Source organism: Pogoniulus pusillus, chromosome 33, assembly GCF_015220805.1.
Source record: "Pogoniulus pusillus isolate bPogPus1 chromosome 33, bPogPus1.pri, whole genome shotgun sequence".
Taxonomy (NCBI): domain Eukaryota; kingdom Metazoa; phylum Chordata; class Aves; order Piciformes; family Lybiidae; genus Pogoniulus; species Pogoniulus pusillus.
Genome location: NC_087296.1, coordinates 14,917,492 through 14,944,878, shown reverse-complemented (window position 1 = coordinate 14,944,878; position 27,387 = coordinate 14,917,492). Strand labels below are relative to the sequence as shown.

The window sequence follows — 27,387 nt, the reverse complement described above, 5'->3', positions numbered from 1 at the left end:
GCAGTGCATCCCCGTGCCTGACATCAACAAGCCCCAGTCCACCCATGCCTTTGCCATGACCTGCATCTGGATCCATCTGAATCGCAAGGCCCACAGTGACAACTCCAAGTTGCAGATTCCCATTCCTCATTCTCTGAAACTTCACCACGAGTGAGTTTGCAAGGGTTGATTGTGTTTTAATTTGCCTCTAGACAGGCAAACAGGAGGCTCCAGGTATGTTCTCAGAATGTGTGCTGTGAGGGTTACCAAAGGAATGAAGAGGAAGACCTCAAGAGTCAAGAAATGCTGTTCCCACACAGCTCACAGCAGTACCACATCTGAGCTGGAAAGGTCTTTCTTTCCTGTGGGAGAACCTGGAAGCAAGTTGGTGTTTGGCTTTGTTGTGTTGTGGGCAAGCAGCACGTTGGGTCGAGTGCTGTGCAGAAAGACAACATTTAAAGTGGGGTTTTGTCCTCTGGGCTTTCTGACACAGGAAAGTCAGAACAGGGTGAAACTCTGGCATGAGATGGAGTTGTTTAATATAGCTGTTTTTATATACATATAAAAAAACATATTGTTTATATAATATTTTCATATATGCTATATTGTGTATATTACCTACATTAATATGTAATGGAATTGTCTACAATTGTATCTATGGATTTTATATATACCCTATATTAAAAAGATCAGAATTCTAATATAGCTTTTCTAGAGAGAGATAAAGCATATATTGTATGGATTAGATTATACAGAGTGTGTATTATAAATATGTACAATCACATCTCTGTGGTTTTTATATTGCCTATATAGAAAAAATAACAACATAGTTCAAATATAGAATCACAGAATCAGTCAGGGTTGGAAGGGACCACAGAGATCAGCCAATTCCAACCCCCATGCCATGCCCAGGGACACCCTACCCTAGAGCAGGCTGCACACAGCCTCAGCCAGCCTGGCCTGAAACAGGAATGCATCAGGAATGGTGTGGCCAGCAGGAGCAGGGAGGTCATTCTGCCCCTGTACTCTGCACTGGTTAGACCTCACCTTGAGTGCTGTGTTCAGTTCTGGGCCCCCCAGTTTAGGAGGGACATTGAGATGCTTGAGCGTGTCCAGAGAAGGGCAACGAGGCTGGGGAGAGGCCTTGAGCACAGCCCTACGAGGAGAGGCTGAGGGAGCTGGGATTGGTTAGCCTGGAGAAGAGGAGGCTCAGGGGTGACCTTATTGCTGTCTGCAACTACCTGAGGGGTGGTTGTGGCCAGGAGGAGGTTGCTCTCTTCTCTCAGGTGGCCAGCACCAGAATGAGAGGACACAGCCTCAGGCTGTGCCAGGGGAAATATAGGCTGGAGGTGAGGAGAAAGTTCTTCCCTGAGAGAGTCATTGGACACTGGAATGGGCTGCCCGGGGAGGTGGTGGAGTCGCCGTCCCTGGAGCTGTTCAAGGCAGGACTGGACGTGGCACTTGGTGCCATGGTCTGGCCTTGAGCTCTGTGGTAAAGGGTTGGACTTGATGATCTGTGAGGTCTCTTCCAACCTTGGTGATACTGTGATACTTCCAGCCATGGGGCCTCAACCACCTCCCTGGGCAACCCCTGCCAGGCTCCCACCACTCTCATGCTGAACAGCTTCCTCCTCACCTCCAGCCTGACTCTCCCCACCGCCAGCTTTGCTCCATTCCCCCAGTCCTGGCACTCCCTGACAGCCTAAAATAGAAATCAATACAGAATATAAGTATTCTCTTGTGAAATGGATGTTCTAATGGCCAGTATAAACCATTATAATAAACATTCAATACTATCACAAATAACAATATAATTCTACTCTGGCTTTTTGTAGGTATTAAAAGCATGTTTTGTGTGCATTATGGTTTTTTATATATACTACATTGTGTAGATCATCTATAATAATGTATAACTATATACATCTATCTCTATATTTTATAGAGACCCTTTATGTATAAAGTAGCATTATAGTTCTAATAGAGCTACTTTTAGAGACAGAAAAGCATACATCATTTATTATGTGTCTTTTATATATACCCTAATATAAAATATCAACATAATTCTGCTATAGCTCCTTTTAGATATGTATAAAAACAGATCTTGTGTCTGTTTCTCTGTGTAGAACATGTTATGTATTTAGATGTACTTAGACACAAGTCTCTGTAGTTTGTTATACCCTACCTATATAATACCAATATAGTTCAAATAGAGAAGTATTAAGTGTGAAGGAAGTGTTCTAAGGACTAAAGCATTCTACAATCAGTAACTGTCTGGGGGGTTCTGCTCTTTTCCAGTGACTGTTGAGCTGGAGCTACTGGAGCTGCAGTCCTGCAGTGCCGTTGTGTCCTGCTCAGGGTTTCCTTCCTTCATGCTCAATCTGTGCCCCGCAGGTTCCTGCAGCAGAGCCTGAGGAACAAGAGCCTGCAGATGAACGACTACAAGATTGCCTTGCTCTGCAACGCTTACTCCACCAACTCGGAGTGCTTCACCCTGCCCATGGGTGTGCTTGTAGAGACCATTTATGGAAATGGCAACGTCAGGATCCCTCTTCCAGGGACCAACTGCATGGCATCAGGGTCCATTACCCCCTTGCCAATGAACCTCTTGGACTCCCTCACAGTTCATGCCAAAATGAGGTACAGCATTGCAGCTAGGTTGGGGTTTGAGACCTGGGAGTTTGTGTGTGACTCTTTCCCATCAGGAGAGCTTTCCTCTCTCTGGCCGTGGTCATTTGCTTCACAGAGTGCATCAGGTGGGAGGGGACCCTCAAAGGTTCAACCTCGCTGCAGTCAGCAGGGATATCTCCAACTAGAGCAGGTTGCACAGGGCCATGTCAAGTCTGATCTTGAATATCTCCAGAGATGGGGCCTCAAGCACCTCTCTGAGCATCCTGCTCCAGTGTCCCCCCACCCTCACTGTGCAGAACTTCTTCGTGATGTCCAAGCTAACACTGCCCTGCTCCAGCTTCAAACCATTGCCCTTCTCCTACCCCCACAGGCCCTTCTGAACAGCTCCTCTCCAGCCTTCCTGTAGGTCCTCTCCAGGTGTTCTTAACTTTCAGGTCCTTGTATTTGCTTGCCAAATGTTTTCTCTCTTTGCAGCCTGATCCACAGCATAGCTACCCGGGTGATCAAGCTGGCTCATGCCAAATCTAGTCTGGCCTTGGCTCCTGCTCTGGTGGAGACCTACAGTCGCCTGCTGGTCTATATGGAAATAGAGTCCTTGGGCATCAAAGGCTTTATCAGTAAGAAAGGAAACCTTTGCTTTATTGTTTTCAATTTGTTCTCCCTCTCTTGTTCAGTAGCATTTTCTTTAAACTACAGCTAGAGGCCAAGTCTAACTCTGCAGTGTGTTCAACACTTTGTGTGTTACCAGAATGTGAAAGAAGCTGTAAGAGTTCTCATGCTGCAGGGAATTTCAGAGGAGTAAGCTGCAGGCCCTCTGTGCCACCACTGCTATGGCCAGGACCTCCCTGCTTTGCACTGTGCAAAAGTCTGCTTGAATGGAAATGCTCAAAGTCACTTAGTTAGATGCAAATGAAGTGAAAATGCAGTCCTGTGGTAACTGCAGCGTTGGCATGGCTGCTGGGGGTGGCCGTGCCAAGGGTTCCTGAGCTCTCCACGTTCACAGCACCTGCAGAATGTGGAGCACTGCACTCTGGGGAGGCAATACCACTTCCCAGTCAGGTGTCTTAAGTTGCAGCTGAAGAGAGCTATCTACCCACAGTGCATGCTGCAGTTGTTTTTTGAGGTGTAACCACCTCCAGATCTTACTTAGCAAACTCTTTCTCCTAAGGCCAGCTGCTGCCAACAGTGTTCAAATCTCACGCCTGGGGCATTCTGCACACCCTGCTGGAAATGTTTAGCTATCGAATGCATCACATCCAGCCTCACTACAGAGTCCAGCTGCTCAGCCACCTTCATTCCTTGGCTGCTGTGCCACAGACCAATCAGAACCAGCTTCATCTCTGGTGAGTGATGATTGCTGTCTTTAACCCCAATTGCAGAAGTGATGGTGTGATTGTTTGGGTGTTCCCACACACACACACTTTGGAAATCACCCAGACTAGACTCAGCCAGCTCTGGACATTGAATGAAGCTTATATTTACAGCTTAGCTCAGTGTACAAGCAGGTATTCACAGTACATACAGTTATAGACAGAAATAGACAAGGTAGAAGGTAATACAGAAACACAACTCCCCTCCCAGAAACCTGAGTCCCGAGGAGGGGCTCCCAACCACCCTTCCACCTTTCCTCCCACCCCTCTACCTTACCCCAGATGTTGCCTTGTGCACCAGGGAGGAATGGAGGGTCAGCCAGGGGGGTTAGGAAGCAGGTGGACTAATCAGGTTAGGTTAGAGAGAGAGAAATGCAGCTCAAAGCCCAGACAGAGAGCGACTCCCTTATCTATGTTTGGATTCTTGCTCTGATACCTCTCAGCAAGCCTATGAGTGCAGTAGACATCACCACTGTTTCCCTTTCACAGCCTGTAATCTAGTTCTTCTCACCAAAACATTCTAGCTGGCTTCAAACTAGCACACTTGGTTCAAAAAAAGTTAGATGTTAGCAGTACAGCTCTGCAGAGATGTGTGAAGCAGCCTCTTGCCCAGCCATGGCAGCAGTGTCACAGCCCAGACCAGGAATGTACCTCAGAACCATCATGTCAGGAGGTGTTGGACAACAGCATTGAAGATAAAGGGCAGTGCCTGCTGCTTGTAGTCACAATGATCAGTTTGTCTGCTTGCTCACTCTTGGAGAGGATGTTTAATTCCATTACAAGTTGGTTCCCTTTAATTCCTTATCAAAGCTAAGTTTCAGTCAGAGCAGAGCTGCAGCCCTAGAAGATCTGGTGCACAGCTGTGCTGGTTTGGTGTGAATCTGAGTGGAGAGAAGTGTGCCACTTCCACTGTCAGCTGTGTGTCTGTAGAGCACACAGGAAACAGTGGCTGGGAGATGGAAAAGCTGTGTGAGGAAGCTCTGGAGTTGATCTGTAGCTAATTCTAGGGAACAGCTTTGAGCTGAGCTTGCTGCTCAGAAAGCTGGAGGGTATGTGATTCAGTTTGTGTCTGCAGTCTGGGGTTTGTGGGAGCAAGGCTGGGGGACAGACTACTCTTGGAGCATTGCTGTGGGGGGGTGAGGCAGAGCAACCTCATTATTGCCATTCTGTCCTAAGGAAGTCCAATTACACAGCAGTTTTCTTTGTTGGCATTGAAGTGACTCAGTTACTTGCCCTTCATCAAGAACACAGAGAGCAAGTGAAGAGAAGTGGTCCCTGAAGTTCAAGGTCTTGCTCTTTCTGTTCAGCTGACCCTTGCTTTGTCATGGTGGTCTGTGGAGTGTGGGTGGTAATGACTCCCACATGGCAAGCACTGCTGCAGCTAGGCTGGAGTGCACTGGGCTGTGCCTCTGGCATGTCAGAGACAACCTGCTGGGAAAGTCTCAACTGCTCCACACTACCTGGTGTGAAAAATGCTTCCAGCTCAAAGGCAGCACTTCCTCATTCCCACAGACTGCAGCAGGTTGGAAAGGACTCTCAAGGATGATCTTGTCCAACCCCCTGCAGGCAGCAGGGACATCTCCAACTACATCAGTCTGCTCAGGGGCACATCAAGTCTGACCTTGAATGTCTCCAGGGATGGGACCTCAACCACACCTCTGGGCAACCTGTTCCAGTATTTCACTGTGGTCATTGTGCAGAACTTCCTCCTGATGTCCAATCTGAATCTTCCCCTGCTCCAGTTCCAAACAATTCCCTCTCATCCTGTCACTCCCAGCCCTTGTCAGAAGTCCCTCCCCAGCTGTCCTGTAGCTCCTTCAGGTACTGAAAGGCTGCTCTGAGGTGTCCTGGAGCCTTCTCTTCTCCAACCTCGGCAGCCCCAACTCCCTCAGCCTGTCTCACAGCAGAGGTTCTCCATCCCTCTGATCATCCCTGTGGCCTCCTGGACCCTCTCCAACAAGTCTCTGTCTGTCTTGTGTTTGATGTCCTTAAGAAGGGTGACAGCTTTGAAACTTGGCAGGCATTCTTCATGCCTTTTTGCCTGTGTTCATTCATTTTTGTGCTCTTGTCCTAAAGATAGCCATGAGAGCAGGCTGCACACTGGAGAGATTTGAAACTTTTTCAGGTGCTCAGCTCCTGGAATTTTCACTGAATCACCTTCTGAGAGCTTTGGCTGAAAATGAAGTAGTTGAAGAGCTGATTGCATGGTTATGAAGCAGTGGGAAGTGCAGGCTTTTCTCAGGGGGCGAGAACACCACTTTCCCAGTGAGTGTTTTAGGTGTCTGAAGGGAGCTAAATGAGTTTTGTGTTTGAAATGGAGGGGAAATGGTGGCTTTGGAGCCTGAGAAGCATTGTTTGCTAACTGCCCTCTTTCCCTTTCAGTGTGGAGAGCACTGCTCTGAGGCTGATCACGGCTCTGGGCAGCTCCGAGGTGCAGCCGCAGTTCACGCGGTTCCTGAGCGACCCCAAGACTGTGCTCTCAGCTGAGTCCGAGGAGCTCAACAGGGCTCTGATCCTGACCCTGGCCAGGGCAACTCATGTGACAGGTAACAGCTGAAGGCACTGCAGCCAGGCACTGCTCTGCACTGCTGCTTCAGCCACTGCCAGGCAGGGCCCCGTGCTTCTACTGGGGAGGGCAAGTGGCAGCTCCATTGCCAACCACTTGGGTTCGGCCAAAACCTGTTAATAAATCACTAAAGCAGAGGACTCAGGCAGCGTTCAGAGGGTTCTGATACAGAGAGAGACACTTTGGCTGGTTGGAGCTGGGCTCCTGTCTCCTCAGGACTAGTTGGGGCTGGGCTTCTGTCTCCTCAGGACTAGTTGGGGCTGGGTCCTGTCATCTTTTGAGGTTCCTTATTTTCAGTGAAATGCTTGGCTTGGTCACTGCCCATGCCATTAAAAATCCCATGGAATGGGCTCTCCAGGTGTGTTGCTCATGTGGAAGCCACCCCCTCTGCAGCTTTCCTTTCTGACCTGGTGGGTGTTTGGGGATTATTCCCTTGGGGAGGGCAGAGGGGTCAGCCTTTGGTGTGTAACAAGGTGCAGAGCAGGGTTGTATTAACTCTGAGGGGAATATTTTCTCCATCCCCTCCTTTGTGATCTGAGTCTGGAGAATGGCTGGAGGGAGAGCAGCTGACTGCTGCCAGGGTGGTGGTGCTGAGTGGGAAGGGAAGGGGCTGCCTTGTGTTAGTTCTTTGTGTTTCGGCCTTTGCTCCATCTTTAATGTTAGCTGACCATGGGAGCAGAAGGGGCAAATGAACACTGGGGCTTGTCTTTTATTTCTCCAGCTTCACTGGGAAAGGTCCTTCTGAGCAGCATTTCAAAACCAGTCTAAAATGGAATGTGGCAAGTTCCTCATCATTATCTTCCTCAGGATGTATTTCAGTGTCTAATCAGTTAATCAGCCAAAGCTTGTGGTGCTGTGATTACAGGAGATTAATTAGGAGAGCTTTAAGTCATGATTGCTTTATTTCTAGCTCAGGAGCTGAAAATAGTTTAGCTATTACTAAGAGTGTGAAAAAGATAACATCCAACTTGTCCTGTAGAGTAAATATGATTGAGAGAAACTGGATGGGAAGAGCTGGCCAGAAAGGACACCCTACTGAAGTAGCAAAGCCTTGCTGCGTGTGGCTAGAAAAGGGCAAGGTGAAATGTTTTGGGTGTGAGGTTCTAATATATCAATCCCTTCTGTAGACTTCTTCACAGGCTCTGACTCAATTCAGGGGACCTGGTGCAAGGACATACTGCAGACCATCATGAGTTTCACTCCACACAACTGGGCATCACATACACTAGACTGCTTTCCAGCTCCTCTGCAGGTAATAGTTTCCAGCTGATGATTTTATAAACAGAGAATTTCCTTTGCCTGTGGCTGGTTTCTGAGATTCTGCTCTCCAGGCGACATTAATCTGAGTCCCTCAAGCGTGCGTCTCGATGCTGTTCCTTCAGAGACGCAGTAGCTGCTCCTGGAGCATCCCAAGGCCAGGTCTGGCCAGCAGATGCCTTCAGTGGGAGGTGAATCAGGTCTTCTAAAGAGCAGAAACTGAGGAGAAGCCTTTTTTCTGCAGCACTTTGTCATGGGGCTGTCAGTGACGGAGCTGTTACACAGTGAAGCATCAACCCTTCCTACTAGGCTTGTGTTGTGCAAAGAAGTAGAAACTCCTGAGGTGCTGAGTCAGGCAGGAGTTTGCCTGTTGAGAGGTTGCATCTCTAGGCTGTCAGTCACAGCAGGGCCTGCTTTGTTTCAGGTGTTCTTTAAGCAGAACAATGTCCCTCAGGAGAGCCGCTTCAACCTGAAGAAGAACGTGGAAGAAGAGTACCGCAAGTGGAAGTCCATGAGCAACGAGAATGACATCATCACACACTTCTCCATCCAGGGTTCACCTCCACTCTTCCTTTGTCTTCTCTGGAAGATGCTGCTAGATACTGATCACATTAACCAGATTGGCTACAGGTGAGCTTAAAAGATGTGCTGATCCAAAGTTGTCACAGCAGTGTTTGTGATGGCCTCCCAGTACCTGAAGAGGCTACAGGAGAGCTGGGGAGGACTTCTGACAAGGACTGGGAGTGCCAGGATGAGGGACAATGGCTTTGAGCTGGGAGAGGGGAGAGTGAGAGTGGAGATGAGGAGGAAATTCTTGAGAGTGAGGGTGGTGAGACACTGGCACAGATTGCCCAGGGAGGCTGTGGTTGCCTTCTGTCTGGAGATGTTCTAGGCCAGGCTGGATGAGGCCTTGAGCAAGCTGTGCTGGTGGGAGGTGTCGCTGCTCATGGCAGTGGAATTGGAAGTGGATGAGCTTTAAGGTCCCTTCCAACCTAAACCATTTTGTGAACCTGTGAATCCTGAGGATGCAGGCCTTGAGCCTTAACAGCTCCATTTGTACTTGATGAATTCAGAGTGTGGGACAAAGGAACGGAGCTGGGTCTGAGCAAGCACTCAGCATGGCTGCCTTGGTCAAGGCTGGTTACGCCACACCGTGCTGTGCACTGCTGCTTCTTCCTGCTCAGAGAGGAAGATGCAGGGTGTTGGAATTTAGCAGACTGGCAGTGTTTCCAGCACTCTGAAATGGGAAACAGAAAATACAAATCACAGAATGTTAGGGGCTGGAAGGGACCTCCAGAGATCATCCAATCCAACCTGCCCTGCCAGGGCAGGGCACACAGCAACACATCCAAGTGGATTCTAAAAGTCTCCAGAGCAGGAGACTCCACAACCTCTCTGAGCAGCCTGCTCCAGCACCCTCACACTGACAAAGGTTCCCCTCCTGTTCCTCTGGCACCTCCTCTACTCCAGCTTGCCCCCAGTGCCCCTTGTGCTGCCTTTGGCCACCCCTGGGCAGAGCCTGGCTGCATCCTCCCGACACTGCCCTGCACATCTCCAGGGTCAGTGGTTGGTTGGTCATAGCTGTTCTTTGCTTTGGGTTGGTGTTTTCTTATTTGATTCATTCAAGGGAAAGGATTTTGTTTGGGTTTTGTATTAAAATGCACTCACTCTGTGGGACAGAGCAGTGAAAAATAGAACAGTAACAATTGCTTCTTGCTTCTTCAGCCTCTGAGCATTCTTACTCTGATCTCTTTTCTGGTTGTGTTCTGTTTCATTTTTGTCCTTGTTTGTATTTCTTCTTCCCTGCTAGAGTGTTGGAAAGAATTGGGGCCAGAGCCCTGGTGGCACATGTCAGGACCTTTGCAGATTTCCTGGTGTATGAATTCTCCACCTCTGCAGGAGGCCAGCAGCTCAATAAATGCATTGAGATTCTCAATGACATGGTGTGGAAATACAACATTGTAACACTGGACAGGCTGATCCTGTGTTTGGTAAGCATGGCCTTGTTCCTCACTCAGAGTCTGCCTTCTCAGTCCCTTTGGTGGGAGCAATCTTCTTGAATCTTAGCTGTTTCAAATGGTGACTCTTAGCTACCTCAAGAGTCAGGTCACACAAGAGATTACTTCTGTAACCAACACAGAAATCCAGGCCTTGCTATTCTGGGAATCTTCATGGGAAGCTTTGCTTGGGTACTTAATGCCCAGAATTGAAGTGGTGCTATGAGATGTTGTGACTGTGCCTCTGAACTCAGAGCTCTGCAGCCCCTTCTGCGGCCTGAAGAGGCAGAAAGGCTGCAGCATGGTTCAGAAGCAAGTAGGAAATCTTGCAGCCATTGTAGTATGCTGCCTTTGCCTGGAATTCGCTGCACCCTCTGTGCTGCTGCCTGGAGTGCAGGCTGGTTTGCCAGCAGAGCAAAAATGCCTTTCTCCCTCTTGCCAACTTATCCTACAAAACAAAGCAGAACTTGCACAGAGGGAATTAAGTTTTCCTTCAGGCATTACCCTTTAGTTGTGTTTCAAAATCTGACTTCCCTGTCCAGGTGGTTGGTTGAATCTTAGTTTGTATTTCAAACTGCAGTCCAAACAGTGGCCAGAAGTTTGAAGCAAGTTTAACTTCCTAACCATCAATTAGTTATTTTCAAGCAGAGAACTGGCAGCAGAAAGAGAATTAAGCTTTCATAGAATGGAATGAGTTGGCTTGGAAAAGACTTTAAAGCTTATCCAGTTCCAACCCCTTGGCCTGTGGAGGGACACCTGCCACCAGCCCAGGTTGCTCAGCACCTCATCCAGCCTGGCCTTGAACACCTCTGGGGATTTCTTGGGCAGTGTGCTGTCACTGGGGAGTTTGTGAGGCTGCCTGCCTATGGAGCAGAGGATGGGAGGGGTACTTGTCAGAGATGACTGAACCTGCCTCTGTTCTGTCTTCAGTTGCGAAGTGCAGCCTCAGGCTCCTGGGTTCAGTGTGGGTTTGTGTGCCTTGTGTGCAGCCTCTCTGGGCAGCAGTGCCTGGTGCTGCTGGCTGCTTCCAGCCCCCTAACTGCCTGTTTCTGCTCCTGTGTGCTGAAGGCCATGCGCAGCCACGAAGGCAACGAAGCTCAGGTCTGCTACTTCATCATTCAGTTGCTGCTGCTGAAGCCTAACGACTTCAGGAACAGAGTGAGTGACTTTGTGAAGGAGAACTCTCCCGAGCACTGGCTGCAGAACGACTGGCACACCAAGCACATGAGCTACCACAAGGTACCCAGGCTGCTCACCTCCTCCTCTTGCCATACCTCCTGTGCAGTTGAGGTCAGCCAGAGTCTTTTGTCCCTCTGTCAGTCTGGGGAGTTCCTCAGCAGGCAGTGCTAGTGTTAAAACCAACAAAAGGTGATGGCTGTGTTGTAAGGGTGTTCACATGCAGGCTGCTGCTCCTGCTCTCTCCCAGCACGTGGTACAGGAGCACAAGCACTGCCTTCAGCTTGACCTTGGCATGCTGAATCTTAGCATCACAGAATGAGCTTCATAGAATGGTCTGGGTTGGAAGGGACTTCAAAAGTCATCCAGTTTAACCCCTTCTGGTGTCAGCAGGGACATCTTTAACTACATCAGCTTGCCCAGAGCTCTCTTGAGCCTTGTGCAAAGTATCTCCAGGGGTGGAGGCGCAGTCTGGGCAACCTGTTGCAGTGTTCAGCACCCTCATGGTGCAGAACTTGTTCCTCACATCCAGTTGTCTTTGGCTACAAAAGACCTTTTAGATCATTGAATCCCAGCCATTCTCTGGCTCTGCAGTGTCCTTCAGCACCACATCTCTCTGTGTTTGAAGCACCTCCAGGGATGAGGATTCAAACAGCTCCCTGGGGAGCCTGCTCTTTCCAGATGAGGCTGCTTTAAAACACTGCAGATCTATTTGGGTTGTACAAGGCCTCTAAGATCATCCAGTCCAACCTGCAGCCCAACCCAACCATGGCCATCAAACCATGGCCACACCTTTCTGGAACACCTCCAGGGATGGGGACTCCAGCACCTCCTTGGGCAGCCTGTGCCAGTCCCTGACCACTCTTGCAGCAAAGAAATGTTTCCTGATCTCCATCCTAACCCTTCCCTGGTGCAATTTCAGGCCGTTTCCTCATGTCCCATCCCCTTCTCTCTTACACCCACTGTGTGTGTTGGTGAAATGTTGCTTTGGATTTCTGTCTCAAGAAGTGACCTGCTGCTCATCACAACCAAGGCATTGCCTCTGAGCTGAGTTTTCTGCTTGGTGGTGAAATCATTTCACTGCGTTCCTGTGTCACAGGGGGGGCTGTGAAATGTCTGAATGTTGCATGCACTGCTTTGAAAGGAAGAGTTTTTGACTTTGGTTTCCTTTCCCTCCAGAAATACCCTGAGAAGCTGTATTTTGAAGGCTTGGCAGAGCAGGTCAACCCCCCCGTGCAGATCCAGCCCCAGTACCTACCCATTTATTTCGGCAACGTCTGCCTGCGCTTCCTGCCTGTCTTTGACATCGTCATCCATCGGTTCCTGGAGCTGCTGCCAGTGTCCAAGTCCCTGGAGACTCTGTTGGATCACCTGGGAGGCCTGTACAAATTCCATGGTAAGATCTCTCTGAGCACAGAGTTTTGTTCCTGTGGTGATCATCCTGCTCTCCTCCATCACATTCACAGTTCTGGCCTGCTGGAAAGCAGAGTTTGATCCCTCCCTCTCGTGTGACCCTGCTGTCAACTCCACAGGCAGGGACAATCCCTCTTGAGTGGATTTCGGCCTTCTAGCAGTGAGCTTGCTTTGTTCAGGTAGCTCTTGCTGAGTCGTGCTTCCTTCACAAGCTTCTAGTAGTTTCTGCGTGAAGCATTGTCCTAACCAACTTGTTGCTACCAGCACTGAAACAGCCAAACAGCAACTCCTCCACCTACCCTTTTTTAAGGTGCACAGAGTCACAGATTGCTTGGGGTTGGAAGGAACCTTCAAAGGTCATCTTGTCCAACCCCCCTGTAGTCAGGAGGGACATCTCCAACTACATCAGGCGGCTCAGGGGCACATCAAGTCTGACCTTGAATGTGTCCAGGGATGGGGTCTCAACCGCATCTCTGGGCAGCCTGTTCCAGTATTTCATCACCCTCACTGCGGAACTTCCTCCTGATGTCCTACCTCAGTCTCCTCCCCTGCTGCAGTTTCAAACCATTGTCCCTTGTCCTGTCACTCTCCACCCTTGTCAGAAGTCCTTCCCCAGCTGTCCTGTAGCTCCTTCAGGTACTGGAGCCCTCTCTTCTCCAGCCTCAACAGCTCCAACTCTCCCAGCCTGTCCCCACAGCAGAGCTTCTCCAGCCCTCTGCTTATCTTCATGGACTTCCTCTGGACTTGGTTCAGCAGGTCCATGTCCCTCTTGTGTTGGAGTTTCAACTCCAGGTGAGATCTCCCCAGAGCAGAGCAGAGGGGCAGATACTCTCTCTCCATCTCTGCCCACACTGCTTTGAATGCAGCCCAGGCTGCCCTTGGCCTTCTGTGCTGCCAGTGCCCATTGCTGGCTCCCACCCAGCTTCTCACTCCCCAGCAGCCCAGGTCCTTCTCTGCAGGGCTGCTCTCAGGCTCAGCCTTTATTGATACTGTTTACATAGTTCAAGCTGTTCTCCCCCCGCTTCTGTAGCTGCACTTGCACCATAGGGGTGTGTGTAGATGTCACTGCTGTGGTGACATTCTGTAAGTCTTCCCTTAGGGTGGCTGCACTCCTGCATTCTTCTTTTTCCTTACTACTTAGAATCAGTAAAGAACTGCCAGTGTCACTAAGAATAACACTGCCAGCAGTGGCAGATTTCAGGTACAGAAGTGACCTGTTAGTGCCACTGGCTGCTGGGCCTCTGCGCTTCTGCACGCGCCCCAGGGTACATCTGCAGGCCAAAGATCCATGGTGTAAAGAGCATGGATCCATTCCACATGGAATCACAGAACTGTTTCAGTTGGAAAGGACCTCTGAGGTCACAGACTGGTCAGGGTTGGAAGGGACCTCCAGAGCTCATCCAGTCCACCCCTCTGCCAGAGCAGCGTCACCCATGGCAGAGCACACAGGAGCACATCCAGGTGGGGCTTCCAAGTCTCCAGAAGAGGAGACTCCACAGCCTCTCTGGGCAGCCTGCTCCAGGCCTCCAGCACCCTCACAACAAACAAGCTTCTCCTCATCTTGAGGTGGAACCTCCTGGGTTCCAGTTTGTACCTGTTGTTCCTTGTCCTACCCCAGGACAGCACTGCACAGAGCCTGGCCCCTGCTTCTTGCCCCAAAGCCCTCAGCTATTTGTAGCCATTGCTCAGATCCCCTCTCAGCCTTCTCCTCTCCAGGCTACCCAGCCCCAGGGCTCTCAGCCTTCGTTCATGTGAGAGATTTTCAAGCTTTGTAATCGTCCTAATAGCCTCCCTTGGGCTCTCTCCAGCAGATCCCTGCCTCTTGAACTGAGGTACCCAAACCAGGCTCATCCAGTCCAGCCATCAGCCTGAGACCACCCTGTGGTCTTAGGCCACTAAACCGTGTCCTGAGGCGCCACATCCACACGTTCCTTGTGCTGTTGGTCGTGTGCTTGTGTATTTGTGGCGCCCTGGAATCAGCCTTGCAGAGCCCTGGGCTCTGCTCTGGCGCTTGCTGAGCTGTGTGCTTGCCCCCTGGCAGACCGCCCTGTGACCTACCTCTACAACACCCTGCACTACTACGAGCTGCAGCTGCGGGAGCGGCCCAACCTGAAGCGCAAGCTGGTGCACGCCATCATCGGCTCGCTCAAGGACAACCGCCCGCTGGGCTGGTGCCTCAGCGACACCTACCTCAAGTGCGCCATGAACGCCCGGGAGGAGAACCCCTGGGTGCCCGACGATGCCTACTACTGCAAGCTGATCGGCAGGCTGGTGGACAATATCCTTCGCCCCGCGCGGTGCCTCTGCTGGCAGCGGCCTTGCCTCCACGCACAGCCTCCCGCCTCGGTCTCTCTGCCTTTGCACATGGACCATGACAGCCCCATGCAGTGCCACAGGCCGGGGACAGAGTGGCCTGAGAGCAGCCAGGCAGAGAGGCACCTGGGGGGACTGGTTGGCAGATGAACATGAGCCAGCAGTGTGCCCAAGTGGCCAAGAAGGCCAAGGGCATCCTGGCGTGGATCAGGAGCAGTGTGGGCAGCAGGAGCAGGGCAGTCCTTCTGCCCTGTGCTCAGCATTGCTCAGGCCACACCTGGAGTGCTGTGTCCAGTTCTGGACCACTCAGTTTAAGAAAGATGTTGAGGTGCTGAAGGTGCCCAGAGAAGGGCAGCAAGGCTGGGGAGGGGCCTGGAGCACAGCCCTGTGAGGAGAGGCTGAGGGAGCTGGGGGGGAGCAGCCTGCAGCAGAGGAGGCTCAGGGCAGAGCTCATTGCTGTCTGCAGCTCCCTGAAGGGAGGTTGTAGCCAGGTGGGGTTGGGCTCTGCTGCCAGGCAGCCAGGGACAGAGCAAGGGGATACAGCCTCAAGTTGTGCCAGGGCAGGTCTAGGCTGGATGTTGTTAGGAAGTTGTTGTCAGAGAGAGTGATTGGCATTGGAATGAGCTGCCCAGGGAGGTGGTGGAGTGGCCATCCCTGGAGGTGTTTAAGAGGAGGCTGCATGAGGCACTTGGTGCCAGGCTTTAGTTCATTAGAAGGTGTTAGGTGATAGGTTGGACTCAGTGATCTCAAAGGTCTTTTCCAACCTGATTCTGTGGTTCCTGAGACAGGAAACAAAGCTTAGAGTCTTTAACTGCATAGAATCAGAATGGGTTGGGTTGGATTGGACCTTAAATATTATCTAGTTCCAACTTCCTGCCATGGGCAAGGGACACCTTCCAGGTTGCTGAAAGCCTCCTTCAGCCTGGTCTCAGACACTTCCAGAGAGGAGGCATCCACAGCCTCCCTGGGCAACTTGTTCCAGTGTCTCACCACCCTCATAGTAAAGAACTTCTTCCAAAGGTCCAACCTGAGTCCACCCTGCTCTAGTTTCAGAACATTGCCTCTTGTCCCATCCCCACAGGCACTATTTATAAACAGTCCCTCTCCATTTTTCCCATAGCTCCCTTCAGTGGAATTTTGTCAGAGACTGAGCAGGTGCTGATTTTGCAGGACCTGTCACCCCAGCAGCCTGCTCAAAGATCAGCTGAAGCAAACTCATGTGTTCCTGTCCTGCAGAGCAGAAAATTCTTGTTACTTTGGTCATCTTGTAAGCAGGTGGTGCATGAGAAGAATTTCTTGGAGAAATTTATCCTCTGCATGCCTTTTTGTGTGTAATGTCTTCATAGCTCTCTACTGACACAGTGATTGGGGTTCTGGTTGCTGAGCAGCTCCCCAGGAGCCAGCAGTGCCCTCATGCAGCCCAGCAGGCAGCTGTGTGCTGGCTGCAGCCAGAGCAGTGTGGGCAGGAGAGGGGATTCTGCCCCTTGGCTCTGCTCTGCTCAGACCTCACCTCCAATCCTGCCTCCAGTTCTGGTGTCCCCAGCAGGACACAGAGCTGTGGAGTGAGGCCAGAGGAGGCCACAAAGATGCTGCAAGGGCTGGAGCACTTCTGGGGGTGTTTAGCCTGGAGAAGAGAAGGCTCCAGGGGAACCTTAGAGCTGTCTGCCAGTACCTGAAGGGATTCTGCGGGAAGGCTGCAGAGGGACTTGTGCTGAGGTGGTCTGAGACAGGCCAAGGGAAAATGGTTTGAAACTGAGACAGAGCAGGGTTTGACTGGAGCTGAGGAAGAAGCTCTTCAATAGGAAGGTGATGAGACTCTGGCACAGGCTGCCCAGGGAGGCTGTGGATGCCTCTTGCCTGGAGGTGTTCAGTTTCAGGTTGGATGAGGCCCTGAGCAGCTGAGTCTAGTTAAGAGGTGTAGCAGGCAAGTTGTAGGTGGTCTGTGAGGCCCCTTCCAACCTGAGCCACTCTCTGCTTTGGTGTCTCTGCTTTGTGTCCCTGCATTTGTCCATCTCCTTGTCCTGTGAATGTTCTGTTTGTTCCCAGTGACTTCCCTCTGCCTGCAGAGATGTACAGCACACACACACCCTGCCCAGCAGTGTACTGCTTCCATCAGCCCTTACTGCTGCAGGTTTTGTTCCTTAACCATTGCCACCCATGGCAGGCAAATCCCCTGGGCCCTTCCCAAACTGTGACTGGAGGTTCAATGAGTTTCCCAACCCAGCTGCCCATGCCCTCCATGTCACCTGTGTTGAGCTCATGGCTCTGGCTGTTCCAGGCAAGGATGTGGGCAATGCACTCCTGGATGTGGTGCTGAAGAGGTATGTGGGCTTTGCTGCTCCCTGCAAGGCATGGAGCAGAGCTGCAGGTGGCTGAGGGGCTCTGGGGTGCTGATTTTCAGTTAAGTAGAAATGCTTTCAGTTCATATCTGTGCTTGCAGGACAGACAAGGCAGAAAAATGATGTGTTCAGTTCCTCTCTACAGCTCCCTGAGAGGAGGATGTGGAGAGGTCAGTGCTGGTCTCTTCTCACAGGTCATTAGCAACAGAACAAGAGGCAATGGCCTCTAACTGCAGCAGGTCAGGCTGGACGTTAGGGTAAGTGTTTTCTCAGCAAGAGTGGTCAGGCACTGGCAGAGGCTGCCCAGGGAGGTGCTGGAGTCACCATCCCTGGAGGGATTTAAAGGTGGCTTGGATGTGGTGGTTGGGGATGTGGTTTAGGGGTGAGCTTTGTAGGGTAGGGGCAGTGGTCTCAGGGGTCTTCTCCAACCCAACAGGTCTGTGAATTTCAGTGCTGTGGAGGACTGTGTGGGCTTCAGCAACAGCTGTTTCAGCACACAGTCACAGCTGTGTGGGTTGGAAAACCCCAAGTTGGGCTGGGTCATCCGGTCCAGCCATCAACCCACCACCACCATGGCCACTAAACCCTGTCCCCAAGTGCCATGGCCACAGGTTTCTTGGACACCTCCAGGGACGGGGACCCCAGAACCTCCCTGGGCAGCCTGTGCCAATCCCTGACCACTCCTGCAGCAAAGAAATGTTTCCTGCTCTGCAACCTAACCCTCCCCTGGCACAATTTCAGGCCATTGCCTCTTGCTCTGTCTGTGTTATTCCACCACTGGTTTGGTGGCAATGGCTTAGCAGCAGTGGCAGCGTTGTGAGCTCTGGGTGAGCAGTTGGACTTGATGATCTCCAGGCTCTCTTCCAACCTCAAGAGTTCTATAGTTCTGTGCTTCTGAGTGTGCCTTGTCTGTAGGTGCACCAGAAGCACAGCTGGCCATTGTGAATTTGCTTTGTCTTGTCTGTAGCCAGCCCTTGGTGCCGAGGGAGAACATCACAGCCTGGATGAACGCCATTGGGCTGATCATCACTGCCTTACCGGTGAGTCAGGGTGGGGTAGCTGAGACACAACCACCTCCTCTCTGCAAAGTTCAGCATCTTTCTGGAGCATGCTCTGGAGACTTCTGCAGCTTGCTGTGTGATAGCCAACACCTGTGCATCCCATTTGCATGTGTGACTGACATCTGCCCCTGCAGCAGGGAGGAGTTGAGCAGGATTTCTGGTTTTCCAGGCTGGGATGGCAAGAGGTAAATCACTGCTGTTAAAAAAGTCAGTGCCCCTGCGTGGTACTGGTGGAGAGCTGGAACTATGACATCAGGAGGTCTAGAGCAAAGCTCTGTTACTGACTGTCCTGCACCTCAAACCGTGCCACTGAGAGTGCCTGCAGCTGCACAGTGCTAGTGCAGTGAGCAGTGCTAGAGGCCATGGTCAGCAGAGACTTGGACCTTCTGGTAGCTAACCAGGCCTGCCTGCATCCTCTTGATCTTGCTCACATCTGCAGGTTCTCCTGTCCTTGCCACTTCTTTTCCCCACCTACATGGTTCCTTTTCTTGACAGAAAGCCAGCATGGATTTAATCCTTATTACTGTTGCTGTTCTTCCTGTCTCCTTTCCTTGCATCTTCATCTGCATTCTTTGACCTTTCTGCCTTTTTGGTGGTGTAGTTTCCTGGATTTTTAGTCTGTCCCTGAACTTCTCAATCTCCTTCCATTAAGGCCTTTGCTCTGCTTCCTTTGGAGGTGTTTATATTAGCTAAGGCCACACCTTGAGTGCTGTGTCCAGTTCTGTGCTACTCAATTCAGGAGAGATGTTGAGGTGCTGGAAGGTGCCCAGAGAAGGGCAGCAAGGCTGGGGAGGGGCCTGGAGCACAGCCCTGTGAGGAGAGGCTGAGGGAGCTGGGGGTGTGCAGCCTGCAGCAGAGGAGGCTCAGGGCAGAGCTCATTGCTGTCTGCAGCTGCCTGCATGGAGGCTGTAGCCAGGTGGGGTTGGGCTCTGCTGCCAGGCACCCACCACGAGAAGAAAGGGACACAGCCTCAAGCTGTGCCAGGAGAGGTTCAGGCTGGATGTTGTTAGGAAGTTGTTGTCAGAGAGAGTGATTGGCATTGGAATGGGCTGCCCAGGGAAGTGGTGGAGTGGCTGTGGCTGGAGGTGTTGAAGCCAAGCCTGGCTGGGGCACTTAGTGCCATGGTCTGGTTGGTTGGGCAGGGCTGGGTGCTAGGTTGGGCTGCAGGAGCTTGGAGCTCTCTGCCAACCTGCCTGATTCTGTGAAATATCCCTTGGTGCTGTGCCCCCTGCACTCAGAGGGATGCTTGCTGGCTTGTGCCTCTTCCTTTCCGCCTTTCTCAGAGGTGCCTTTGACACCCCCCCTCCAGCTGCAAACAATTCAGCAGCAGCTGAGGAAGCTTTGTTTCAAGAGCTGCTCCTTCCAGAAGCACCTGATGCTCTCTCTTTCCCCAGGAGCCATACTGGATCGTGCTCCATGACCGCATCGTGAGTGTCATCAACAGTCCCAGCCTGACGTCGGAGACCGAGTGGGTTGGTTACCCCTTCCAGCTCTTTGACTTCACAGCCTGTCACCAGTCCTACTCTGAGATGAGCTGCAGCTACACCTTGGCTCTGGCACATGCTGTCTGGCATCATTCCAGCATTGGGCAGCTTTCCCTCATTCCCAAGTAGGTGTAACAGTGTCTGGTGACTTGGCTGCACTTCACAGTCTCACAGTATCATCAGGGTTGGAAGAGACCTCACAGATCATCAAGTCCAACCCTTTACCACAGAGCTCAAGGCCAGACCATGGCACCAAGTGCCACGTCCAGTCCTGCCTTGAACAGCTCCAGGGACGGCGACTCCACCACCTCCCCGGGCAGCCCATTCCAGTGTCCAATGACTCTCTCAGGGAAGAACTTTCTCCTCACCTCCAGCCTAAATCTCCCCTGGCACAGCCTGAGGCTGTGTCCTCTCGTTCTGGTGCTGGCCACCTGAGAGAAGAGAGCAACCTCCTCCTGGCCACAACCACCCCTCAGGTAGTTGCAGACAGCAATAAGGTCTGCCCTGAGCCTCCTCTTCTCCAGGCTAACCAATCCCAGCTCCCTCAGCCTCTCCTCGTAGGGCTGTGCTCAAGGCCTCTCCCCAGCCTCGTCGCCCTTCTCTGGACACGCTCAAGCATCTCAGTGTCCCTCCTAAACTGGGGGGCCCAGAACTGAACACAGCACTCAAGGTGAGGTCTAAGCAGTGCAGAGTACAGGGGCAGAATGACCTCCCTGCTCCTGCTGGCCACACCATTCCTGATGCAGGCCAGGATGCCACTGGCTCTCTTGGCCACCTGGGCACACTGCTGGCTCATGTTCAGGCAGGTATCAATCAGCACCCCCAGATCCCTCTCTGTTTGGCTGCTCTCAGCCACTCCGACCCCAGCCTGTATCTCTGCATGGGGTTGTTGTGGCCAAAGTGCAGCACCCTGCACTTGGAGCTATTGAAGCCATCCCCTTGGACTCTGCCCATCTGTCCAGGCAGTCAAGGTCCTGCTGCAGAGCCCTTCTGCCCTCCAACCCAGCCACATCTGCCCCCAGCTTAGTGTCATCTGCACACTTGCTGATGACTGACTCCATGCCCTCATCCAGATCATCTATGAAGATGTTAAAGAGGATGGGGCCCAGCACTGATCCCTGAGGGACACCACTAGTGACAGCTGCCAGCTGGATGTGGCACCATTCACCACCACTCTCTGGGCTCAGCCCTCCAGCCAGTTCCTAACCCAGCACAGAGTGTTGCCATCCAAGCCATGGGCTGACAGCTTAGCCAGCAGTTTGCTGTGGGGGAGTGTCAAAGGCCTTGCTGAAGTCCAGATAGAGCACAAGACCACAGATAGACTTCACACATGCTGTAGCTGACAGAGCTGTCCAGTAGCACTGACACCAGCAAACAGGCACAGGATTGCTCCAAATCTCGACAGAGATCTCCATTATTTTTCCAGTTCCCTCTTCCACTGACAAAACTCTTGCTTGGTGGTGAGAGTCTGGCACAGGTTGCCCAGGCAGGTTGTGGTTGCCCCCAGCCTGGAGGTCTTCACCGCCAGGTTGGAGAAGGCCTTGAGCAACCTGTGCTGGTGGGAGGTGTCCCTGTCCCATGGCAGGGGAGTTGAAGTGGATGATCTCTGAGGTCCCTTCCACCCTGATGCTCTGTGAGCCTCAGAGATTTTGCCTACAGTGTGACTGCCTTTAATGAGCCTTTTAAATCTTGGTTAGCTTTTCTGCTTTTATTAATTCACATCTTTCCTTCACCCATTGCCTGTAGCATATTCCTAAAACGTCAGCTGTGACCAGTAAATACATCCTCAGCTCTAGCAAGTAGCTCTGGCTGCAGCCTGAGGTGATTTGCTGACTGAAGGGTGTGGTGAGGACTGACTATTGGAGAGCAGCTCTGGGGAAATGTACTTGGGAGTCCTGGTGGACAACAGGATGGCCATGAGGCAGCAATGTGCCCTGGTGGACAAGAAGGCCAAGGGCATCGTGGGGTGCCCTAGAAGAGCTGTGATGAGTAGGTCAGAGAGGTTCTCCTGTCTATCTACCCGGCCTTGGTGAGGCCACATCTGGAATATTGTGTCCAGTTCTGGGACCCTCAGCTCCAGAAGAACGTCAGGGAACTGCTTGAAAGAGTCCAGCCCAGAGCCTCCAAGCTGCTGCAGGCAGTGAAAACTCTCCTGTGAGGCCAGGCTGAGGGAGCTGGGGCTGGGAGCTGGCAGCAAAGGAGCCTGAGGGCTGCCCTCAGTGCTGTGCTAAAGATGTGCAGGGCAGTGTCAGGAGGATGCAGCCAGGCTCTGCCCAGGGGTGGCCAAGGGCAGCACAAGGGGCACTGGGGGCAAGCTGGAGCAGGCTGCCCAAAGAGGTTGTGAAGTCTCCTGCTCTGGAGAGATTCAGAACCCACCTGGATGTGTTGCTGTGTGCTCTGCTCTGGGTGCCCCTGCTCTGGCAGGGGGTTGGACTGGGTGATCTGCAGAGGTCCTGTGATTAAAGCAAGTCAAAGATAGCATTGCAATAAAAAGCTGCTTGGATTTTCTGCATTGCTGCACTGAGGAGAGAACTAACAGATGTCACTTCAACTATGAGACAAAGCTGAAGGTGGTCTGATGTGTTCCCTTGAGCCTTGAGCTAAGCCTAAGCTCAGATGTCAGAGCACAACTTGCTCGGTGTGTAGCATGCTGCAGAGCTGGGTACACTTTCCAGTCATGCTGCCTGGAGGTGCTGCTGAGCATCCCTGAGCTGAGCAAGCTCTGCAGACCTAGGCTGTGTGTGCTGAAGGGCAGGGCCAGGCTGGTGCTGTGCCTGAACTTGAAAGGAGGAAAAAAGCAGCCTAAGGCGAAAGCACTTCAGCGGTGTCTGCTCCCCTGCAGGTTCCTGACCGAGGTGCTGATCCCCATAGTGCAGACAGAGTTCCAGCTGCTCTATGTCTACCACCTGGTTGGGCCCTTCCTGCAGCGGTTCCAGCAGGAGAGGACACGCTGCATGATAGAGGTAAGCAGCAGCGGCTCTGCTCTGCACAGCCTTCAGCCAGAGCACACAGCTGTGGCAGCCCTTGCTGGGGTCAAGGCACAAGCTGAAGGCAGTCAGCTGCAGTAGTCTTCCTTCTAGGAGAACTTGGCCTAGGTTTTCACTCAGCTCTGCTGCTGCAAATGCTGTAGGCACCTCCTGAAGAGATGTGTCACCACTGGTGAGGTACCAAGGTGCCAGTACTGCAAACAGTGGGAGCTCACCTGGCAAACTGGAATCATGGAGATGAGAAAAACTCTCTGCAGGGAGGTTGGAGCAAGGAGGGGACAGCCTCTGCTCCTTGATGGCAAGGGACAGGAGCAGAGGCAATGGTTCCAAGCTGCCTCAGGCAAGGCTCAGGCTGGAGCTCAGGAAATATTTCTGCACTGGAAGAGTTCTCAGACATAGGCACAGGCTGCCCAGGGCAGAGCTGCAGTGCCCATCTCTGGGAGTGTTCCAGCAGTGTGGAGCTGGTGCTCAGGGACATGGTTTGGTGTTGGCCCTGCAGTGCTGGGTGAGGGTTGGACTGGATGAGCTTGGATGGCTCTGTCAGCTGGATGGGTTCTGGGGTCCTGTGAGTTTGTGCCTGTTTGTCCTTGCTAGAAGATAAGTTAGGAGTTGCCCCAGAAGCAGTGCCTGTGCTCCTGCCAGGGCTTAGCTGTGTTGGTGCTGCCATGCAGCTGGGGAGCTGTGCTCAGCTGGGCTGCTCTGTCCTGGCAGATTGGAGTGGCCTTCTATGAGATGCTGCTGAACGCCGACCGCTACAGCGCGCACCTCAACTACATGGACCCCATATGTGACTTCCTCTACCACATGAAGTACATGTTCACAGGTGACAGTGTCAAAGACCAAGTAAGTGAGCAGCAGGCAGTGCTGCTTTCATCCTCTTTTCTTCACACAGAGCCATTTAACCTTTGTATGAATTCAGCCTGGAGAAGAGAAGGCTTCCAGGAGATCTTGGAGTGGCCTTGCAGTATATGAACAAGGCCTGCAGGAGGGCTGGGGAGGGTCTGTTGACAAGGTCTGGTGATGACAGGATGAGGAGGAATGGGTTTGAACTAGCAGAGGGGAGATTGAAACTGGATGTTAGGAAGAAGTTCTTTGCAGTGACAGTGGTGAGACACTGGCACAGGTTGCCCAGGGAGGTTGTGGGGTCAAAGGTCCCATTCTGTGCTTCCCAACCTCCCTGGAGGTGTGGAGGACCAGGTTGGATGAGGCCTTGAATGACCTGTTCCAGTGGGAGGTGTCCCTGCCCATGGCAGGGAGTTGGAACTAGCTGGGCTTTGAGGTCCCTTCCTACCCAAACCACCCTGTGATTCTATGAACTCTTTCATAGGCAGCAGTACAACAGAGTGCTCAGCAGTTGCCTGGGCTCTGGCTGCGAGCTGGGCAGCTGCACACTGCTGCACATCTCACACGGTGCTGGGATGGGCTGGGTTGGAAGGGACGGTCAGGATCATCTCGTTCCAACCCCCCTGCCATAGGCAGGGACACCTCCCTCTAGCCCAGGCTGCTCAAGGCCTTTTGAAAACTTTAGATGCAGTAGACCAGGGGATGAGGGACAATGGCTTTGGGCTGGAGACAAGGAAGAAATTCTTCCCAGTGAGGGTGGAGAGACTCTGGAACAGGCTGTCCAGGGAGGTTGTGGAGCACAGAAGCACAGGATGTGATTGAAGATCACATTCTGTGCTCCACAACCTCCCTGGAGGTGTTCATGGCCAGGCTGGATGAGGCCTTGAACAACCTGTGCTGGTGGGAGGTGTCCCTGCCTATGGCAGGGCGTTGGAACTGGACGAGCTTTAAGGCCCTTTCCAACCCATTCTGTGATTCCATGAGTCTGTGGGCAGGCATCTCAGATCTCAGAGCTAATTTCTGTAGTGTGACGTTTAAGATGCAGTTTGAAAGTGCTTCCAGCACTTTCCTCCAGCAGTCACTGCAGTTCAGCTGTTGGCTGTTAGATCACTTTTCCTCGTTTCAGTCTATCCCTTTTCAGTTCTCTGAGCTAATGTCTGATCCTTTAATCCTATGTGACAAAAGTGCATGGCTGCATCGAGGTGCAGCAGGACACTGCTCACCCTTTGTAAGGTTACTTCCTAACAGTATGCCCTTGAGAAGTGTCAGCTGTGTGAGGGTCAGGCAGAGCTTTGCTGTACAACTGTTAGAGCAGGGAGGGGGTTCTGAGGCTGGGAGAGGTGCAGGAGTCCCTGTGGTCAGGAAAAGACTCCCAGAAGCAGCACTGCTCACTGTGCCTTGTGCCTGCCTTCATCGTGGCGGTGCTGCTGTCCGTGCACAGCAGTGGCACCTCTGCAAGCCCTGCCTTTCTGCCAGGTGTCCTCGTGTAATTGTTGGGTTTTTGGCTCACTTCCAACAGGTCGAGAAAATAATCTGCAATTTGAGGCCAGCCCTGAAGCTCCGCCTGCGCTTCATAACGCACATCAGCAAGGTGGAGCCGGCTGCTGTCCCCCAGCAGGCCCTCAGCAGCGGGTCCCCAGCACAGCAGCCCAGCCAGGTGCCTGTCAGTGTCGCGCTGCCGGTGACACAGTGACAGCCTCGGTGGGAAGGCTTCCTTCTGCTGCTGACCAAGGTGGAACATCCTGGGGGCTGCCACCTGCTCTGCTGAAGGAACGGGAAGAGAACCCCCTGCAGAGTCCTGCTTCCTTTGCTGCTGCCTAACGAAGCTCTCTGACTCTTCAGACCTGTTTGCTGAAGCTCTCCAAAGTGAAATTCTGGTCGTGGGTTTGCAAACCTCTCTTGGCACTGAAACTGTTACGAATTCTCCTCTTCCTGAGCCGGTTTAGGAGCACAGGCATGGAGGAGCCTGTGGGAACAGCATGTTCCATGGCTGTTCTGCTGCGTGTTGTGGGCTGACACTGTCACCACAGGCACCTTTCTGAACTGCCTTATTTCATATTGAAATCGTTCTGGTGCTTGATGTGGGACCTGGAGTATCCCTTCTGAACTGGCACCTTGTTTCCAGTCACTGAGATGTCAGAGGTGGGCTCCAGGGCCTTGTGTAACTCCACAGGAGCAACTTCTGAGAGCTGTTGGAATTCTTCACAGCTTTGGATTTCTTTAGCTTTAGTTGGGTTTTTCCCTTTCTCTTGTAGGTCTGGAAAGTTCACTTCTTCAGTGCTCTGGCAGGCAGCAGTGGGGCACAGAAGCAGCTCCCTCAACTAGCATTGTATTTACCTCCTGTGCAGTTTGGTAAGAAGCTGACTGCAGTCCACTGGCCTTGGTCTGTGTGCAGGTGGTGCCACAGCTGGGCTGGCACTAGCAAACCACTGAGAAACTTGGGTTTCATCAGCACTGGGCTCCGTTTGAGCTCCTGACTTGGAACTCAAAGGCTGTGTCCCTGAGCCCTTGCTGGCTGAGGAGGTTTGTGGCTGCCGTGGTTTGGGCGTTGCAGGATGCAGGGGGCAGGTCTCTGAGCACACACACAGCTCTGCAGAGCTCAGCAGGTTCCTGAGGGCACTAAGCCCTCCCTGGCTGGAGAAAGGAACCTCTGCTGCTAGACTGTGCTTGCATCTGCAGCAGTGTTGGTGTGAAGGTGAACTCCCAGCAGTGCATGCTTGGAGCTCGGTAGCTGCTCACCAGAGTCAGGTTCTGCAGTACTGGCACGGCAGAGGCAGTGGTGGAGCAGCTGCAGCCATGTTTGTAGTGGGCTGGGGCTGGGCTGGGCAAGTCAAAGTCCTGCTTTTGGCCTTCTGCTCTCCAAATCCTGCTCTTGGCCTTCTGCTGGAACTCAGTTTATGAGTAGTGAGGGGAAACTTAAGGCTGAGGTTTAGGCTTTGGTTTTTTTTTGGTATTCCAACTTACAGGTGGCCAGTGAGGAATGGGCACACAGGTGCCAGGCCTCACCCAGCTGCTCTGGCTTCCAGAGAGAGTATTTCTAGAGCAGTGCTGAGCTGCTGAGCCAACAGGTGGCTTAGGAGAACCTTGGGCTCTTTCTGTAGCCAGCAGAGGGAGGTTTCCTGGCTGGGGTCTGCTCTCCAGCTGTGCAGTCTGTGATGCAATCACCTGAACGCTCTGCCCTGCCTGGCACTTAGCAACGTTTTGCCCCAAGATGTACCAGCTCAGAGGCTACAGCCATTGTTTGTACTCAGTGTCCGGAGCAGGCTTTCTCACTTCTCCTCTCACAAGCAGGATTGCTGGAGGGCTGTGTGGAGCTGTGGCAGCTGCAAAATCCTCCAGACAAATAGAAAGACTTTTCATCTTTCAGGATTGTCACAGGTTGTGATTTCTCTCGTTAAAAGCCAATCAGCTGCTGCACAGAAGAGCTGCTGGAGCTGACCAGAGGCTTGGACATTGTCATCCCAAAAAACACACCCAGCAGTGTGTTGGGTTCCACAGTCACACAGTGGTAGGGGGTGGAAGGCACCCCCAGAGATGGAGTGCAAGCCCCCTGCAGAGCAGAGTCACCCAGGGCAGGTCACAGAGGGACACATCCAGGTGGGTATTGAACAGAGAAGGTGCAGTGCCCAGGACCTGCTCCAGCAGAACGAGCAAGGGGAGGAGGTGGAGGCAGGGGAGAGTTCCATCAGCCACAGCCTCAGCTCGGTGCTGGCTCACTGCAGCTGTGCCTCAGGCAGGCCAAGGGCTGACAGAGACTGTCACAGAATCGCAGGACTGCTGCACTTGCAGCAGCCCTCAAAGGTCATCCAGGCCAACCAGCAACCCAACCCCACCATGGCCATCAAACCATGTTCCCTCTCCTGTCACCTGAGGCTAGGGAGCAGAGCCCAACCCTCACCTCACTGCAGCCTCCTCTCAGGGAGCTGTAGACAGCAACGAGCTCTGCCCTCAGCCTCCTCTTCTCTATCCTCAAC

The 27,387-nt window shown here is 52.4% G+C and overlaps 1 protein-coding gene across 5 annotated transcripts in view; it reads left to right on the top strand.

Moving 5' to 3' along the window:
* MED23 (mediator complex subunit 23) overlaps positions 1 to 26,777 on the top strand; it is a 50,153-nt gene extending 23,376 nt beyond the window's left edge. For 3 of the 5 annotated variants that reach the window (XM_064170393.1, XM_064170392.1, XM_064170396.1), the window contains 18 exons: positions 5 to 150; positions 2,371 to 2,616; positions 3,082 to 3,224; positions 3,776 to 3,950; positions 6,360 to 6,523; positions 7,671 to 7,795; positions 8,225 to 8,430; positions 9,611 to 9,791; positions 10,866 to 11,036; positions 12,153 to 12,369; positions 14,428 to 14,664; positions 16,855 to 17,020; positions 17,233 to 17,295; positions 18,006 to 18,078; positions 19,494 to 19,708; positions 22,426 to 22,546; positions 23,282 to 23,413; positions 24,933 to 26,777. In XM_064170393.1, the coding sequence (XP_064026463.1) occupies positions 5 to 150; positions 2,371 to 2,616; positions 3,082 to 3,224; positions 3,776 to 3,950; positions 6,360 to 6,523; positions 7,671 to 7,795; positions 8,225 to 8,430; positions 9,611 to 9,791; positions 10,866 to 11,036; positions 12,153 to 12,369; positions 14,428 to 14,664; positions 16,855 to 17,020; positions 17,233 to 17,295; positions 18,006 to 18,078; positions 19,494 to 19,708; positions 22,426 to 22,546; positions 23,282 to 23,413; positions 24,933 to 25,106 (2,955 nt within the window). In that variant the 3' untranslated portion in view covers positions 25,107 to 26,777. The remainder of the gene's footprint in view (positions 1 to 4; positions 151 to 2,370; positions 2,617 to 3,081; positions 3,225 to 3,775; positions 3,951 to 6,359; positions 6,524 to 7,670; positions 7,796 to 8,224; positions 8,431 to 9,610; positions 9,792 to 10,865; positions 11,037 to 12,152; positions 12,370 to 14,427; positions 14,665 to 16,854; positions 17,021 to 17,232; positions 17,296 to 18,005; positions 18,079 to 19,493; positions 19,709 to 22,425; positions 22,547 to 23,281; positions 23,414 to 24,932) is intronic. The other 2 variants (XM_064170395.1, XM_064170394.1) reach the window with 1 other exon arrangement.
* The last annotated feature ends 610 nt before the right edge of the window (positions 26,778 to 27,387 follow it).